A 20,934-nucleotide genomic window follows, 5' to 3' on the forward strand; every position below is an offset into this window, starting at 1 on the left:
TTAAAAATGCTAGCGGTAGTAACGTTACACCAAATAAAATCAATTATTATGATTTACAGTGCTTGAATCTACCCGCTATTATTATCCTTTGACTAATTTTTTTATTTATTTATTAGTATATGTATGTATGTAGATATATTTTATCACTATTCAAATGTCACTGGATACCTATTCTACCATTCAGGGCAATTAATCATAGCACATTTGACTCGCAAATCTGTTATTGAATACGATTCAAATTTAGATAGATCACTTCTTACCTCAGACTTTTTTTTTCTTTACTGAAATTAACGTCAAGACATTTTGATAAATCGGTTATCGAAATGGAATAAATCAATTCATTTTCTATTTCTCGAAAGTTAATAATAATAATAAAGTTAATTTTTGTTTGTATTAATGAGGAAAATGACGAAATGAGTTTAAGATTTTATGTTAGAAAATTTTACGAGGTGAAAAAAAAACATTACGGGATAAAATGGGCAACTAAAAATTTTAACTTACTGTCAAAACTCCAAAAAAGTAATTATTTTATTTATGAGTGTAATATTTTGGAAAAAAAAAATTATTTATTTACATTCAAAATGAACGCACTAAAAAAATTTTTTGATATCATTTTTTGAGGTGTCAGTTTTTTTAAATTTTTGAAGTTTGAAATGGAATATTTTTGGGCAACATTATCTATGATTTAAAAATATTAAATAAATGTGTACACTGTACAGAAAAGACATTTTTTCAGACAATCAAAAATTTCTTGCACGAAGAAATTCTTTTTTTCTGTGTGTAAAAAATTTACGGCGTGAACGCGGATTAAATCCGGGGTGAATACGGTGCGGATGACTGTGTATTTATTTAATGCCCTTGGAGTAAAATTCACTACGAATGGAAGTTTATTATAATTTTGAAACTCCGCTTTGAAGTGAAATTAATCCCAAAGGAACTTTATTTTAATATTAAAACTGTGAATCGGAGTGAATGCGGATTTATGTAAAATCCAGATCACTTTGACATCACTCCGCTGGAAAAAAAACTCCCTATTTACTCCGTATGCGGAGTGATTTTTTCTAATACTCTGATACTCTAAGTGAACTCGGATTTGGATAAAATCCAAAATCACTCCCGACTTTTTACAGTATAGTTAAAAATTATGTAAAAAGTGCGTAATTAAAAGATTTACAGGCGAAATAATGAAAATAAAAAAAAAATAATTATTTTGAATACCCAATTTATCTCTTCCTTCGACCTAATATAAATAAAAAAGTAAAGGATTCACGAAGGAAATTAAAAATATATTACTAATAAATTATTCTAAATAAAAATTTTATATTTCATTTATTCTGTTGACTGTTTTAAATCTCACATATGTATACATGTAATAATTATTATTATATATCTGTTTCCTTCGATTTTCGTACATTCCCTGCACTCTACAATTTGAAATTAAAGAAAAAATAAATTTAGCAGGTACTTCAATAAAGTTTAAATATTTTTTATATTTAAAAAAATAAAAATTCATAACATAATTGTGCTTGTAAAAATTCATCTTGCAGAATTGATCATTTTAATGATTATTAATAATATTTAATGTCTGAATAAGTGAAAATTTTATTGTAGAATAAAATAAATAAATATCTATAGATAAACTATTAATTTTTGTAGTAAAGACAACATATTAATTGCCAACTTTAAGTTGTCTACAAAGTTATACTGGATAGTAGTTAAATGAATACCTTTTCTAAATCCCAAGTTTATATTTTTTTAAACTGTCTTCAAACTATAATTAAATACATACATATATATATATATATACATATATGCATAAATATATATGTTTATTAAATAGGATTTCAAATCGTCAATCGTATAAGTCATCTGTATATATTATATATATTTTTTCTATAAAGTTTATCTCTCTCTATCTTTACTGGATTTTTTAAAATTGCTATCAATATTTTTCTTCACAAACTCAATTTCTACTTTTATCATACAAAAATTTTGTGAAGATTTATTAAATATAATAATTTTATTAATCGATCAATTAATGACTTCATCAACTCATAATATTTTCAAATATATTGTTTATTATTCATGTAATAGATTCAAAAAATTTAATTATAAAAAAAAATCTGACTAATTTTCTCAATTAATTTCTGTTCTACTATTAATGTTTATTGTTTATAATTTCTATAATAGATAAAACTTTATAATTATAACATCATAGGTTTCTTTAGTTTTAATAATAATCTGCAATAATAACTATCATACAATATATTTATAATAAACATAACAAATATTAATTACATCAATGTGTAGTAGTAATTTTTACAACTTATTATAAATTAACTTAAAGAAAAAAAAAATACATTTACAATTTAAATTCAAGTAAACGCGAGTAAATTTAATATTAATTTTAAAAGTCAAAAAGAATCAGCTTTATAACAGCTTTCTTTTTTTATTATTTATTGTTTCTGTTATTATTGATAATTCCTTTCAAATTCATTGTTCCCAATAATAGATTATATGTCTAACTCGATATCTATTTTCATTAAATTTTGATATCAATATCAAGTACCATTGTTTCTATTTGATATTTTTATATAAATTAAATATTTTAAAAATTTTTTTATCAATATTGTACTCTTATAAATAAATAATTCATGATATTTTTTGTTTGTGCAATTTTTTGAGTATAAAAAATAAAAAACAATTAACATATTATCGGAAAAATAACGTAAGTTTAATGGTAACAAAATTTATATAATTTATCTGTATTAAAAAAATTTTAATTACAAATCAAAGTGATGAAAGTTTTAAGGAATTACGTTATATATTTTAACCTCTTGTATTTAAGAGTTTAAAATACAAAAAAAAACTTGCAGTATAATATATAAATATAGTAATTTCAATCACATGTTTCATGTATTGTTAATAAAATTTTTTAAGGAAGACGTTAAAACATAAATAATAAAATAAAACGACAGGTTATAGATCGATTTTAATCATTTTTTGAGTATTTGGTTCGGGTCAGTGTTGGTATGAAATTAAAATCCTACCATTTAAATTTTAAATATAATTTTATAGCAATGGGAAGAATCGTTACATCGCACTTGATCGCTCTTCATGAGCTTTCTTAACGACGGCTAGTTTTGAATGTGGATCGGCAACGGGTAATCCAGTGTAGGGTGCCTCGCTGGTACCATGAAGCATTAACGTCCATTCTTTTATCCATCCATGCTGTGGTGTTTCCGAATTAAATCTTACCTGTATCATATTTAAATAATATATCACGATCAATATCAAACATTTAAAATCATACCCTCTAAAAATGAATTAGTGAAATTCACTGCGAATCAGTGGATAGTCACTATTTCTACAGCTAATAAGTATACCACTAATTCCACCAGTGGGATATTTATAGCTGGTTTCCAGTGAATATTCACTAATTCGAAGTTAATTTCACTATTCATTTTTGGAAAGTAAAAAAAAGTATTCGCTTCATTTATTGAATAATCAATAAAAATTGAAAAAAATGGGGTATCGTAAAATTCGAGTTAAAAAAAAAATTTTTTTTTTAACTTTTCTACACTAAAATTCTAATGCAAGTAAAAATGCATTTAAAAGAGGTATGTTGCTGTGCTTAAAAAAAGGGCAATAACTTCACTTACTGCTTTTCTATTTTAATGTTTAATTAACATTGATAAGATAAAAGGCAGTAAGTGAACTTACTGTTCTTTTCCTAAGCACTGTAGTTTGGCTCGATATTCATTACTTTTTTTAAATCATCTTTTCTTTTTTTGTGTTAAAATTTTTGAAAAAAATTGTACGCACACAGAAAAAAAGAATTTCTGGGCGTAAGAATTTTTTTGTATTATAAATTGAACACAAAAATTTTCGTGGGACGAAAAAAAATTTATTGACTCAGAAAGTTTTTTCTTGCTCTGAGAAAATTCATTTTCGCCGTAAGAAAATTTCTGTTTTCAAATCATCATGCAAAAAATTTCTTAGGCTGGGAAAAAATTTTCTTGGGGGGAGTAAAAATTTTTTGTGTCAAGAAATCCTTTTTTTCTGTGCAGAAAAAGATTTCTTGATGTAAGAAATTTTTTTGTTTTTAATTCATAATTCAAACAATTTCTCGGGACAAATAAAAATTTTTTTGAGGTGAATAAAAATTCTTTCTGTGTACGGAAAAAAAATATTTGATTAAATTATTAAATTGCGATAAGATTTTTTTGTTACCTCAAGTAACCATGTTCCTTGGGGATATTCACCCCAAGTATGTGTAGTCATAAATGGCCACCTGGTAAATCCATCACGATGATCATCATCATTAACTCGTTTACTCAAAATCATTGACCTGTATTAAAAAACAACAGTATATAATTATTCTTCTATGAATAAAAATTAATTCATTGTAGATTAATAATAAATATACTTTTAATTTATTACAGTCAAAAAATCTGTTCTCAAAAAGTAAATTTATTATTTAGCCTGATAAGTTCTTATGCTAAATGTTAAGTAAATATTTAACCCAATTATAAGTTCAAGTCTAATTAAACTTTTTTTTTAATATATATCATTTTATATTTCTGCGCAAATATTTAAACACATGACCGTCTTTTCTATTCAATTAAAAATTGAATTCTTAAGTACGTATAAATAAATAAATTTTAATGAACGAGTTTAAAACTATTTAAAAATATAACAATAAAAATTATAACATATTTCTAAATAGATTTGACCTGTAAAGTTATATATAATATTCAACTGGAAAATGCTCTGAAGATTTAATTTTTATAAAAAAAAATTAAATGTGGGTTACGAACTTTAGAACAAAGACTCTATATATAAAAATATATAAGCTAATATTCCTCAACTTGAAATAACGTATTAGATAATATCATAATAATAATTTTTCAAAAGTCTTCTGTTAGATAAATTTTTCAAATTTAAAAATATAAATAAAGTATGTACCTATTTTGGATACTAAGAATTTTAATAAACTGCACGGAAAAAAGATTCATGCAATACGCGTACACGTGACAGATGTTTCTCATGTAGTCGCAGATATTTTAATAAAACTCATCATAATAAAAATATTTTTTATACCCGTCATATATCAAAATAAAGTATAAAATTCTTGCAAATGATATAGTGTTCAAAACCGGTGCTTTTACCCTTTTTTGAATTACGTTAAGAATGAAATTAAAAGTGAAGAATTGTCCAATATTTTATAAAAGAAAAATACTAATCACATAATTACCAAGTCATCATCAATTTTATTTAACAACTTTTTTTTTTACGGGCGATAAAATTAATGATGACAATAAATAATAAATAAAAAAAAAATGTTACCTGGTTGCCATGGGTGAAGTTAGGAAGAGCTCTAAATCACCCCGTCGCGTACCGTTTACAGTAATTACTGCCTGTACATGCTCAAGATAGTTGACGGCTGATTCAGTACCAGCACACGCGTCAGTTTTTATTTTCAGCTGAATTGAATTATCTTGCGTTATTTTTCTAAATTAAAAAATTTACATGTTTTAGTACAAAATATTTTAAATTTAAATGTTTATTAATTTACATAAAAAAATCAATGGTTAGAATAATTGATTACTCTAGAGCGTACAGTTGTTTAAAACAAAAAAATATTTTATTTAAAAACTTGATTTAGCCCCAGATTCCCTACTTACTAAAAATAAAATGTATCGTGAGGTAAATAAATAAATTATAATTATGTATAGAGTAAACAAAATCGGCTGTTCTATAGTTGGATTGTTGGTGACGTATTGATCGTAGTATAAAAACTTTATTTACAGAGTTGCATAAATTTTTGGGTCAATTTTATGAAATCACGCTAAGGCAGATATTTAAATTATCGTCCTCGTTCTAATTGTTTAACTTTTCTCATGTAAGTTCTCAAGATTATTAATAATTAATAATTAAAATCATTAAGCTATTTATACTTTTATCTTGTAATTTTCCATCTATCAAAGTACGATTTGAAAATATATTTTTAATCCAATTTAATTAAAAAATTTTAATTATTTTATGGTATAAAAAATTTTTTAATTAATCAATTTACTGCTGTTGATTAAATAGAATCCAATCTAAATAGAATACATTTTTTTTCGAAAATACAATTTATCAATAAAGATTTATATTCATTTTTTGTGCCAATTAAATCTTACTCTCCAAATAGAATATTTCACATGTGTCAATAACATGGGGGTAGTGACGTAGCATTGACGTCAACAGAATTTATTTAGTCAAGGTCTTGATGTTGTAATGTCGCTATAAAAACATTTATGGGGTGAGTAAAAAGGGTGTAAATTAGTAGAAAAAGTAAACCTTTGCTTGTGATTAATGATATACCCCCACACTCAGATAAAAATATACACACATACGCACACAACATACGTATATATGTATGTTTTTATGTGAGTTTATCAGAGGTGAAATGTCTCCTATAATTTTGCGAAATAGCTTGACTATCTCTTTGTTTACTTTTATCAACTGTTAATAAATGCCGTCAATAAAAAAAAAAAAAAAAAAAAATACAAACAAACAAAGACAATCCCTTGATGATACTGACCCTGCTAAATACAACCCTGTACTATGAAACCTTAGACAATCTATTTATAACTACAGGGTAACAAAATATGTTCGTCATATCGTGTAAACAAGAATACTAGACAATATGCTCAACATGATAGAGTTATATTACAATTTATAATCAATTAACTTAATTCGTGCATTAATACACGTACCAGGGATGGACAAACGTGATATCTGTATTTTGGGTACAGTCGACTACCTTTTATAAGCCTGTCCGTAATAAGCCTCTTCGCTTCAATCGGCAGTTATTGAGTCCAAACAGTTTCCCCTCTTAAACATTATTTTGAGTTTCGTACCAGACCGGCCGTTATAAGCCTCCGTTGAAATTGTCAAAAATTATGAACAAAAAATAGGAAAAAATAGACGAACTAGTGATGAAAATTTACGATCTACATTTCGCAAAGGTTTTAGTACTATAGGCACGAGAAAAATCGAGATACCGGCGTGACAAAACGTAAATATGACGTTTAAAATAAGATAAAATGAGACAAACTTATAACGTGTAGTTATGATCAAAACTAAACGCAAAGTAGTGGAAAAACGAAAATTAAAAAAAAACTTCCCCTACGTCCTCTAGACCAAACTTATGACGGGTAGTCGACTGTATTTATAAATTCTTCAATATTTTTGTACTTAGTAGTTTTTTTTTCTCTACCAAATATCATATTTCGGACCTTCAACAAATACGACAAACACTAAAAAGTACAGCCATTTATTTGTTTTTTTTTTTTTAATTTTGAATTTGTATGGATCGAAATTTTAAATTTGGAGTTTCTAGTAGAAATTCAGTACTTATTTTTTTTTTTATTAGAATAGAAGTAAATCGATCGAATTTATTTATGAGGGAGCACATATTTAGATTGTAAAATTTTAATATAAAGTACAATCTTGTTAAAATAATTTTGAACCCATTTCTGACTCATAAATTATGCCTGTATATTAAATTTTCCCTATCAGTAAAAGTGGGACGAAAAAATAGCTTATACTCAGATATAATGTATATCATACGCAAATATATAAAATATACTTATATATCATAAATAATAAATTTAAAAGAAAAAAAAGATAAAGTTTTAAGTTATTAAAAATAAGTGCATTCACGCCATAGTGCATTTAAATTACGTATTTTCTTAAGTCCCCTGGTAATTAATTAATAACATGTCCGTAGAGGTATATAAATGATTTAAATACAAACTATAATTATAACTATAAGTACTTAATACTTATAAAATACTCTTTTTCTCATCCTTCAATGTACAAGCCCACATGAGAATATCTCATTACAATTTATCCATCCACAGAACTGTGTATTATAACATTTTATTCTATTTGTAGCTTTTGGTTTTCATATAAAAAATTTTTAATTAAATTTTTTCAATTACATCTTGCATACAGATCGAGTTTTAATTAGAGAATTAATAATATGCAGGTTAATTAATTTGTCAGGTATTTCAACACAATAACAAATAACTCATATCACAATTTATTGATCTATTTGTTTATAATTCGAGAAATGTTGACTGCTATATTTATATGAAAAATATATTCTTCTGTTTAGTATACTTGTAATAAAATTTACTAGGGCGATCATTAATTTCGTTAACGAATTAAATTTTAAGTGGAATATAAATTACAAAGTTTGAAGTTATAACTGCCGTTATACACGTCTTACGTACTCTACCGACGTACATTTCACGTTAAATGTTTTACGATTGTAGTTTGAGGGTTAATAAAATATTCAATTTCTTCGTAATTAAATAATTTAATAAGCAATAGAATATTTTAATTTCCAACAGCTAATTAAAAAAAAAATATAATAACATTTAATTAAAAAAAAAAAAAAAAATTTGAAAAACGGTTGACCCTGTGGGCCAACCCTAAAACTTGCCGCTGTTTTTGAGCTCGGAAAGCTCAAAAACGTTATTCTTTGCTAATTTTCGAGCTCTTCGAAGTCAAAAAATTTTTATTTTGTTGTTAAACCAAAAAAAAAAAAAAAATACAATTGGCTAAAAAAAATTAATTTTTGTCATATAGTATCTTAGGATAGAGCATTGAGACTTAGAACTGATTACATTTTGGGGCAAGTCGGGCAAGTAGTTTGAAAATGAGTTATATGAAAAATACATAGAGAACATTTTTTTATTAATTTTTATTTTTTGTATTACTCGCCTTAGCGGACCCGAATTACGGTAAATTCTCGTATTTTACCGCAAAATACCGCAATTTACTGCAAGTTTACGGCAAAATGCGGTATTTTACTGCAAAGTACGACATTTTACGGTAAAATAACGCAGTATTGCCGCCGATTTTATGGTGAACTGCCGCAATTTTACCGTAAAATGCAGGGTTCTACCTAAATTACCGTATTTTACGGTAATTGACCGTAATTCGGATCCGCTAGAGCGTAAACCGATCGACTTCAAAATCCAATCGGATCTAAGTCGTTATGAGCCCTTTCGATTGTCGCTTATTACTTCCAAATCGGTTAATTCGTTCCAAAGATATCGTACGGCAAAAATTTATTTACACATATCCATAAGTGGGAAGTTAAAAATATATGATCCTGAAGTTAGCAGACAGTTAATAATTTTCTGATTTATTTTTTAACAAATCAATTACAAAAAAATAAAAAATAGAAAAATGCGCATGTAGAAAATTTTAAAAACTATATGTGCAATTTTTTCAAATATTTTATTTTTTATAATTGATTGTTTAAAAAAGAATCCAAAAATTATTGGACGTCGGCTAACTTCAGTATCATTAAAAATATAATAACATTTAATTAAATAAAAAAAAAAACTTACAAATTTGTTAAAACGGATCCAGCTTGACAGTGATACCTTGGAGGGACTGTTTGCCATTTTTTAGCCAAAGCAACCATAGCACCAGCATCAAGGACACCATAACCGAATAAATGATTAAATTCAAGCCCCACACCATTCATAGTCCAATGAAATCGACCTTTTGCATCGAAAAGAGAATTTCTTTTGGACGTTAATACTGTTAGATGTTGGATATCTCTCCATGTGAGCTGTGGGCTGAAATTCAATTCAAATTTGCATAATTACTGGTCAAGTATTACTTCAATGCCATGTTTTAAGCATTTTTTTTTGTCGTTAAACGAAAATTAAACTTTTTTAAATGCATACATTTTATTGATTAAAGTATCGAACAAGACTATAAAAAAGCAATTCGTTGCTAGTGAAAGAGCTAATTATACCATTACTATGCAAATATTATACTAACTTCGCTTCAAGTGCCAATGCAAATACTCCAGCAGCTTCTGGTGCGGCAGCTGACGTACCACTATGTGTTGTTGTACATTTTCCATAAAGGTCTGTTGTCGCCTGTAACATGTTTTTAAATAACGTAATTATTTTTTATATATATTTTTATGAACGATAAAATTAATTATTTATATTAAATATAAATAGTTTTTATTAAAATTTTGTAATTTAATTTAATCTTTAAAAGTATGAGACTTTTTATCACAAAGCTTTGCATAAATGAAATTAAATTTTCTAAACTCTAAGGAAACTCTAATTTTTATTGACAGAATTTTTTTTTTTTATTTCGAGCATGCTAAAGTTTTCACTTTTCGTTTTTATTTAAAGAAAATGAAGCAAATTTTAAACTGCCATCAAAAAATTCTTTTTTATATTAAAGTAAAACGAAATAGCCTTCGAAATATGAAAAATTTTGGGCAAATTAATCTCTTGCATCTCGAATTGCTTCACAATTTTAACAGTAATAAATTATGGATTCAAAATTAAGGTAAAATATGAGATTGAACTCATATTTTACCTTGTTTCAATGTATATTTATATATATATATATATATATATATATATATATATATATATATATATATATATAATATATATCTCAAGAAATATATAAAAAGTTAATAAATTTATTCGATATGAATTTATAATAAAATATTTCTAATATAGGGGAAGGATGAGCAAAACCGGAGCGTTAAGGAAATAGATTTTTGTGCATTTGAACACGATGAATTTTCTTGTTTTGACTTCCATTTGGAATTAAACGAAATTTCTTTTTTCTCCTTGCAATCAAAACGTACTAAAAAAAAAAAGTAAAAAAAACTGTCTTTTATTTGTAAAAAATGACCATACCCGGGTCAAAAATAAAATTTGATTTAGACTTGGTTTGCCGAGTCGAAATTTAAAGCCGTTTTTTACAAGACAAACTCGACTTTTTTTTACGGAGGTATGAAATACATTGAGTTTTCGCCTTGGTTTATGGACTTAATTGGATTACTTAGTCATGATTTAAGATGAAGAAATCGAAATCAAGTCGAAATTGACTTGGTTTAGATTTATTCGACTTAAATTATAATATGAAAAAGTCCAAACTAAGGTGAAACGTGAAAACCACTTTTTACACTAAAAAATATTGCTTGCTTTTGACTTGGTTTAACAAGTCAAAAGTAAGATGAATGACTGTCGTGCTCGAAGAGAATACGAATAAGTTCAAACTAAGATGAAAAAAGTTATAAAAGTTGACAAAAATTTAATTTAACTCGAAAAAGTCGAGATCTTATACGAAAATCGTCGGCAAATCGATAACTTGAAAAGAAAATAAGGTGATGCGAGCCTGAATCAAGTTTTATTTTTGACCCAGGTAATTAAATTATTTATATCTAATCAGTAAAAAAAAGAGATTTGCAATACTATCAGTAAATAAAGATTCCGAAAAAAACAAAATTATTGAAGATGAATAAGTTATATAAAATCTACATATGTAGCAAAGAAGACACCTTATGTATTTTATGTGGCCAACAATACATTGAGTCCACTAAAAAATTTCTGAAAAAAATTTTTGGACACTCAAAATTGTACGAAAATGATGATTAAAAACAATTTGCAACAAATTTCCGGGGTGGTCCGTTTTGCTCATCCGGTCCCGTTTCGTCCGCACTTTCCTTATATTTATATATATATATCGCAACTCTTGTTACATTTATATGGAGAAACACACGTTTTCAAGATCATACCCATCAGTATCCTAAAAACTAAAACGAGCTTTAAAAAAACCATTTTGTTCTATATAAAATCAATATACTATTTATTTCACATCACGCAAAAATTCGAATGAGAAACGAATGAAAGATATATTTTGCATTCAACATCTTTTAAAAATGATGTTATAAATAAATAGAAAAGTATTATAATGGTACTCGAAAATTTTCCATCCCTTAGATTATTATTCATGCGAAAATTAGATTTTCAGTCACGTCATGGTATAACTGTCGTCCTGTTAACCGTCGTTCCAATTTATGTATCACATGAAAGCGTTCAATACTCGGTACGTTGAGAGAATAGGATGTATTGGTGCTCTCTGTGTCAACATATCTACTCAGTGTAACGTTAAATTTGATATTACTGATATCATAATACTATTGAACATCCATTTGTTCTTGTTAAATTAATCGTTAAGTAAATTTCAAAGCCGCTTTTAAAACTAAATCATTTCAACATCAATCGAAACAATTTATTGATTTATTCATTTATTTAAATCACCCGTCAAATAATTTAACTCAATCATCCAGTATAATATTTTTTTAAACCCTAGGTTAATCTTTATCAAACAGTAAAAAGCACTTAACATAAATATATATATATTTTAATATATGAAACGGAGAACCAGCTGAAATAGGGACGCTTAAGAAACAACGAGTTTTTTTTAACTCGAATTTTACTTTTTACTCATATTATTTTAAATAAAATAAAATAAATTGTCAGTTACCATAAAATAAATTTTTTTTTCGTTTTCGAGTAGAATGAAGTGATTCCCAAAATAATAAAAATAAATTTAAATTTGTCGTGATTCTGACAAAATTTAGAATATAAGAGCTTACTTATACATTAAAGTAAAAAATATTGTTTGTGATAAAATTAATGAATAGAAGGGGAGTAAAAATAAAATTTCGAAGAAAAAAAAAAATTTTCCTAAATAGTCACTGATACTTTGAAGTTTTTTAAAATTCAAATATAAGGGGGACCACTAGTGTGACCGCCTGAAAAAACGATGATTTTTGGGAATTTTTTTAAAGAAAACTACTGCATGGAATGTTTTAATGTTATAAGGATATATGTGTGGATATATAATGAATACAAGATAAAATTTTTGGACCAACAAATTCCAAATTCAGCGAGTTATTCACAATCTCCCAACGCTAAAAAAAAAGTCCCCCCCTCACTGCTGCAGTGATAGCGACCTTCACAGTGCATGAAATCAAAAAAACCAAAAAGTTTATTAAACTAGAAGGTATTTTCCGTACCATGACCTCGGGCTAAGATAAAAATTGAAATTTAACAAAATGGTGGAGCTTTGAAAAGAAATTTCAAATTGTGCGCGAAAATTTGATGATTTTTGGCATGCCAAAATTACATTTTTGATTCGATCGAAAAACTGGAGGTTCAAGGTACGTAGAAACATGTATAAAAGAAAACAGCAATTCAAATCAAATCGATCGGATGATTTGCCTTCGAGTTATAGATGCAGCAAATTTGAAAATATATTTTCGAGAACCGATAAGTTACTGCTCTTCAGATGGCTGTAACTCAAAAAACCATTCTAGATATGCACTATAAATTGTAGTATGTTATTTTTGAAGCTGTAGACTATCGAAATATAAAAAAAAAAAAAAATGAATTGATTTTTCAAAATTTCACACTAGCGGTCCCCCTTAAATAAAAAAAATGCTCTAGTTACCCTATTAAGCCCGAGCATCCCCTCCCTTCATTCTCTATATATCTCAAGTTAATTTAATTATTAGAAATATATTTACCACTCCAGTGTTTGGATCTTTAGCACCATTACTGAATGTCGATGCGAGGGTACTCGAGCAGCTCTCATCATAATGAGCATTTTGTCCAACATTTATTGCACTATTAATACTAATTGTCCACATACTCGCTGCATAACCATCACAATTGCAATCATCTTCTTCACCACCGTCACCTGACGCCCATACATAAATATTCCCCAATCCTCGACGACCCTAAATAAAAAAAATAATAGTAATTTACTTTTCCTTTTTTACTAACGTTCAAATAATAATACATCCAAGTGTTTATCTATCAAATTAAATGTCAACTTTGTCAGCTCTAATAATTTTTTTAATCTACGTTTCGATCAGAAAGCTATTGACTTTAGTACCGAGACAATAAATAATTAAATGAAATATTTTTTTTATTAACTGACAGATAAAAAAAAAGTTGATGATAATTAACCACGTTCAATATTTACTCTGAAAGAAATTCTGAAGTCAAAATTTATTACCTTGGGATTAAACTTTTATATAAAATTTTTATGTAACTGTTTACTTCATACTTCATTAACTCCTCGGACGATAGCTCGCATTGTTGCATTTCTCGGGCCATCTACAGTTTTTCCATCGTCAGTAGGTCCCCATGAAGCGCTGTAGATATCAATAAGATCTGGTTCATGACCCATACTGTTTGCTTCAATCAAATCAGTCATGTACGGCTGATCTAGCATACGAATTCCAGCAACTTTAGAATCGTAGGCTACCCCAACTCCGCAAACCCCATTATCACGCGCTGCAGCCACTTCTCCAGCACATCTTGTTCCATGACTGAAATATATAAACTTTCTTTAGCAAAACTTTTATAAGTATAAATTTAAAATTTATAACTTTTAACATCTTTTCAGAAACTTTTGTGTGAATAATACATTCATTAGTGAGTAAGTGGATATCGATCTAACTCTTCTTAAAACGCTTTAACTTTCCGAATTTACAAGTAGAATTATCAAGCCAAGTATCGTTAAATTTATCCAATAAAAGTATGTCGTGTAACAATGAAACTTAAATAGATGCATATATTTATGTATTGGTAAATAACATAAATTTATTTACCTATTGAACCAGTCGTCTGTATATCGAGGATATGGATAAGGATCATTACTACTAAAATCGTACGATGCTTCTGCATTCTGCAACATAAAAAATAACGGCATTCTTTATCAGAATATTAAAAAATGTCATTCGATAACTGCAATTGAAAATAAATTTTTAAGGATTATTCATATTTATCAACTAAATTTACTTTTTTATTGCATATCTTAAACGCGGTATGTCGAGTCATGTTTTACTCTCGCATAAAAACTTTTCACTGACTCACTCACATTAAATCATACCCACAGTTCATTTAAAATGGTTTAGTAAAAATACTAGTATAAAAACGACATGCTAATTAACAAGCTTGATGCTTTTTCAAGCCACTTAACTTTAATATTAACGTCAAAAAGTTGTTGTAAGCATGACCACTCTTGAAGTAAATAATCAATGATTTTTGTTATTCTTTCAATGGATTTAGTATTTTATGGAAAGTAATCAAATTTAATACCATTGTCGTGATTTTTAGTGTTGAATTATAATAAATAAATTGAAAATACGACACGGAAAGAAAAATATTGTAGTTTCTATTATATCCGAATCGTAATTATTACAATCACAAAATTTTTAATTGTAACTGTCTTAATATATGACTTCAAAACCAAGTGTGTTATAAGTGTAGTATACTCTCTAAAAATGAATCAGTGAAATTTACTTCAAATTAGTGAATATTCACTGGGAACTAGCTATAAGTATACCACTGGTTGAATTAGTGGTATACTTATAGCTGTAGAAATAGTGACTATCCACTAATTCGCGAGAATTTCACTAATTCATTTTTAGAGAGTATGGAGATTATATAGTAAACGGAGGAAAATGTCAGTAGTAATGGTTACATTACTCTACAGTTTGTATAAGCAGTCGCATAAGAGCGGCATGACACAAACTATAGAGGAATGTAACCATTACTATGCTGCATAGGAATATTTATTTGACATTTCTCTCCGTGTGTATAGTAGGGTGAGCCAAAAAAACCAACCTATCGAATTTATGTCTTAAAACGGACGTATATATCGAGAAAAAAATTCTCCCATTGGGCAAAATTTTTAACTCAATTTTAAAAGGTGTCGGAGCCATTTGAAATTTCCCATTTAAATAACATGCAAAAAATTTTTTTTTGATTAAAAATATTATAACTTTTGAACCGTGTGAGATAAAAATTCGGCTCTAGAATATTCTTGTAGGGCATTAAATTTCTTAAAAGAAAGTCCTGGGAGTCGAATTTATAAACTTGATATTTCGTATACTCACAGGCTATCAAAGTCTAGAGTAAACAGAATCATACAAATTTAAGGCTTTATTTAGATTTTCCAAATACTTTTCTTTTATTGTGATCGATAACAAAATATTATTTGTAACAACGTGGATATTGTTGGTGATTTCATTGCACTACATGTATAACAAGTTTTCTCGTAGTATTGACATTTTTAGTAACAAAGCCTCAAATTTGTATGATTCTGTTTACTCTAGACTTTGATGGCCTGTTAGTATACGATATATCAAGTTTACAAATTCGTCTCCCAGGACTTTTTTTAAAGAAATTTAATGCCATACAAGAATATTCTAGAGTCGAATTTTTATCTCACACGGTTCAAAAGTTATAATATTTTTAATCAAAAAAAAATTTTTAGCATGTTATTTAAATGGGAAATTTCAAATGGCTACCGACACCTTTTAAAATTGAGCTAAAAATTTTGCCCATTGGGAGAATTTTTTTCTCGATATATAGGTCTTTTTTAAGACATAAATTCGATAGGTTGTTTTTTTTGGCTCACCCTAGTGTATAGTCTCCATAGTGTAGTATTTCAATACCCATTAAATGTTTTATGTTTAAAGCCATAAACAAAACTATAGTTTTTTGTAGTCATTTGAAACACATTTAATGGTGTATTAAATATCTACACTGTCAAAAATTTTCGGTGTGAAAATGGTCCTCGAGGACTTTACATGGTGTCCTTTATATCAATTGACAGAGTGAATCATCAAGAGGTGTACTTCTAACACGGTGTGAGTGTTATCTTTCACACCTTTCGGTGTTATTAGCTCAAAACTCATACGTTCGATCATAAGATTTGTAGTTAAAAATCACCCAACAACAGTTTTTATTATTGAAATGAATATATATATACATATGTATATGAATAATATGTATAAACCTTCGCCATTGATATTTATACGACTATTATAAGGTATTTTATGGTTCAAAATTATTAAATTAATGATTCTATTAACGTCCATAGTTAACATTGACACCGTTGATATAATCGTTCTAATTCACACGGCCAAAAATTGAACACTGGGCGTCGTCCGACTTTCACACCGACGGTGTTGAAAATTTTAACACCAAATCATTCACACCACACCGTGGACTTAAAATTTTTTGCAGTCAATAGATTGCTTAGGGTGTTTCAATGTTATTTGGCATGTGTGTTCATTTTGACTACACACTTGGTTTTAGAGTAATATCAACAATTACACAAAAGATGGTAACCGTTACCATCTTGCGTTAATAATTTTAACAATATGACGCAGCTGCGACTAGTCGTTTTTAATATACCACTAAGATAGTAGAGGCTACTATACTTATAGTAAAAATTACTATGTAGCATAGCCTTGATTAAAAAAAATTATTTGGAATGATTTAAGACAACTTGAATTGACTAATATATAGATAGAATACACTTAGCATGGATTTATAGTATATTGTACAACTAGTGCGGTAAGTTGTCGATTGCCCACGAGAGCGAAGTTGAGCGCACGAACGAAGTGAGTGCGCTCATTCGCTCGAGTGGGTAATCGACAACACCGCACGAATTGAACACAGTTTTTTTTATCATTAATGCAATATAAGTACTATCTTAGTGCTCGCTGTTTTATTCTCCAAGTAGCTTTTTGCTGATTCAACTGTTGCCGCGACATTTTTGTGGGTTAAACGATAATCTGCATGCGACAAGAAGTAAATTTGAGTGCGACAAGTTTACTTGTCGCACTCAAATTTACTTGTCGCACGCAGATAATCGTTCAACGCACACAAATGTCGTGGAAACAGTTGAATGGGCAAACAGCTAATTGGCGAACAAAAGAGCGTGCGCCAAGATAGCACTTATATTGCATGAATGATAAAAAATCATTTTTCGTAATCAGGGAGGAGAGCCTACTGTATTTACATTATAGTTTCTATTATACTAACATCATAGATATTACGCTACGATAGTGAACATTACGATTTTTTTCTCTCCGTGGACCCGTAACTTATTTATTCAAAAGGTTAATTGTCATTCTTATCTCCTTGGCTTATCTTATTATATTTTTTGCTACTTTCTACCCTCTGTATTAAGTGCTGGCAAAAACTTTGACGGTGTAGTAATAAAAAAAATGGTGATTTAATTTAAATTATAACTAACATAAATGTAATCATTTTAAAATCAATATTTAAAATACTAATAATAAATTTTTGAGCTCTAACATCTGAATAAAGTTTTTAATAAACTTTAATATTGTGTAAATATGCACTGACAGAAGGATTTCTTAGCATTTAAAAAAGATTTCTTAGTATTTAAGGAATCATTCTATCAGTGTGATTTTAAATTAAACCAAAAAAAGTCAAATTTTAAAATTCATTCTTCGATATTTTAATATAATTACTACTACATAAGTTTTAATACTAACAATATTAAATATGTATATTTAATATTTCATTATAAAACTGTAATTTTCCGAGTTTTTTTTTTTTTAATTTTATTTGCGTCATTTAGATTCTATACTGACGTAAACAAAGATTTTCATTGCAATGTATTTTTATAAAAAAATTCCATTAACTATTCTAACAGAAAAGTCTAAAAGTATTCTGAATAACAAAAAAAGTTGTTTAACTGATTTATTTTTTTTATTAACTTAAAGTTTAAAAAAAAAAGTAATTCAGAAACTCCAAGTGAACAGAATACATTTATTTCCATATAGAACAACGCATGAATATGAATATGAATACGAATACGAAATACATCACTCTATGCTGTGTGAATATAACACATTGCGTGAATAAAAAATAGATAGATAATGAATTTTTTATTGTTATAAGGTCAACAGTGTCATGACTAATACTGATGTAGACAAGGTATTAACTTTGATATCGCACTACCCACACAATTTACAGACTCTGCAATCATCCCGGAAGTTAATAGTAATCTTCTATAGCTTTGTTACCTTTTATATTTATCTACATATACGTATCTACTTTCACTTGTAATTTTCCGCGAGTAACGAAGAACAAAAAGACCGTAGGGGTTGTCTTTAATTTGAATATTATGAAAATTATTATATAAAGTTAATGTAAATTTTAATAATACAAAAATTACCACCCACGATTGATATAATCTTTATCTAAAAAGGTTGTCATAATACTCAGTGACGTCAATGTATATACGATATTAAATATATGAATACAATTTGAAGCATTATATACAGTCAGGCAGTTATTGATTAAATGACAAAAATAAAAGCGTCTAAGTACTTACGTAATTAAATTTTAAATCTGGATGCATATAATCAACACCTGAAACGAACAAAGAGTGAAAACAAATTAAAAAAGAAAACTCATAATAAATTATTGTCATTTTGGCAGCCAGACCCCATTAGTAAACCTCCGAAAAAGTTCAATTCCAAGTTTTCCGAGCACGTAATGTCGTAAAAAATGTTTATAAAAAAAAAGTGAGGAGGTGTACTAATGATCCCGTCGATTTGTTTTGTGGTATTAGTTTACAAAGAGTGATGTTGGTTTATAAAAGCAGTAATAGTAATAAATAATCTGTAGTATATGACTCACCGTCGTCCATTATAGCAGTCGTAACATTTTTTCCGGTAACACCCTGAGCCCATGCTGCCTCGACGTTAAGGTCAAGTCTAGGTTTTCCCCCATTTTGTCCAGTATTTTTAAGATACCATTGGTACTGAAAATATGGATCCGTTGGATCCTGGCTTGCTTGCTCCTTAATTAATTTTCTATCGTATGATGGCACGAGATTATCCACACTTAAGGGACGATATCCCCTTTTTACTCGTTTGAAACCCATCTGCTGTACTGCTGTGTGAACCTAGTATAAATTTATTGTGTTGTTTTATTTATAAGGATTAACAAATATTAATATTTATTATTATCTGTATACTCATAATCAAATCGTTAAAACGTTACATTAATATGAGTCTCTATTAAATCTTCTCTATGCTGTTATATGATCATTAGATTTTCAATTTTTACGAGTATGGGTATATACTATATATTTTTTTTTAAAATAATACGAAAACGTTAAATTAGTAATAAAAGTAAAATCTGAACAAAAAAAATTATCAAATATATAGAAGAGGCTCTAGTTTTTCGAAGCCTATAAAAATATTTTGTTGTAGTTTTCCATTAATTTTTTTTTTATTTCAACAGCTTATTTATGTAAGTATTCCCTTCTCGACAACAATAGAAATGAAATAATAAAAAAAAATCTCAGACTCTGCAAGAAAATTCTCTTTCTTAGTTATGTTGACGGAAAAAAAAATTACAAAAAAATCACGTGACCTTGACAGGTCGATAATGAAGCCCAACCTTTCCATTTCGCGTTCAAGGTGCGTTATTCCACAATTTAAAAAGTGAAAAAAAAAAAAAAAAAAAAAAAAAAAAAATCAACATATCATGTGCAGGATGACTTTGTCACCGCGGTAGAGAATTTTTAAATTTATAATATAACATATTACATTATATTTTCTCTTTAATTTTTTTTTGTCAACTATACTATAATAAGCGATTGAAAAAAATTAAAGTATTTCTATGGGCCTTTAAAAAATAAAGCTATAAATAATATAATATTATATTACATTAAATAAATTTCTTTGTTAAATAATAGGATATATAATTAAAAATTAATACATTAAAATCTCCGTAATGTTAACACTCCTGTCCAGGACCATTCTGTAATGTTAACAAATCCTGTCGTCCCCACCATACCAATACCTGTGTCTTATCTGCTCAGGTCTGCGCGGTCGAAATGTGTGATGTACGAAAAAAAAAATCATTTTTAGGTTAGGATTTAATCATATAGATACAAGTGGGAAAATTTGAATTGCCCACCACTAAGGTTTTTTTTATTGGTTGCACAAAAAAACGTAGTAGGACACCGGATAAGGATCGTGCCTGAACTGTGGAGGCAGCACTTTTGTCGAAAGTAGAGCGCCCTAGTGTTTAATAAAAAAGTATTGGCAAGGTGCGCGACGAAAACGACATCTGTCGACCGCATTAAATCATCCTCAAAAAGCACAGAGAGAATACGGAAAGTTTTTATAAACAAATAATTAAAATTTTTAAAGATTGCGAAATATATGTGTGATACCACATT

The 20,934-nt window shown here is 27.7% G+C and overlaps 1 protein-coding gene across 1 annotated transcript in view; it reads right to left on the minus strand.

Annotated features, from left to right (window-relative positions):
* Positions 1-2,919: 2,919 nt before the first annotated feature.
* The window catches only part of LOC130675844 (neuroendocrine convertase 2), a 28,222-nt gene continuing 10,207 nt past the window's right edge, over positions 2,920-20,934 (minus strand). The window contains exons 3-12 of the mRNA XM_057481729.1: positions 19,380-19,647; positions 19,072-19,109; positions 14,519-14,595; positions 13,972-14,236; positions 13,427-13,639; positions 9,859-9,959; positions 9,417-9,650; positions 5,350-5,514; positions 4,234-4,351; positions 2,920-3,258 (exon numbers count right to left, since the gene is read on the minus strand). Coding sequence (XP_057337712.1) covers positions 3,094-3,258; positions 4,234-4,351; positions 5,350-5,514; positions 9,417-9,650; positions 9,859-9,959; positions 13,427-13,639; positions 13,972-14,236; positions 14,519-14,595; positions 19,072-19,109; positions 19,380-19,647 — 1,644 coding nt within the window. The 3' untranslated portion in view covers positions 2,920-3,093. The remainder of the gene's footprint in view (positions 3,259-4,233; positions 4,352-5,349; positions 5,515-9,416; positions 9,651-9,858; positions 9,960-13,426; positions 13,640-13,971; positions 14,237-14,518; positions 14,596-19,071; positions 19,110-19,379; positions 19,648-20,934) is intronic.

This window comes from Microplitis mediator, chromosome 10, assembly GCF_029852145.1.
Source record: "Microplitis mediator isolate UGA2020A chromosome 10, iyMicMedi2.1, whole genome shotgun sequence".
NCBI classification, from domain to species: domain Eukaryota; kingdom Metazoa; phylum Arthropoda; class Insecta; order Hymenoptera; family Braconidae; genus Microplitis; species Microplitis mediator.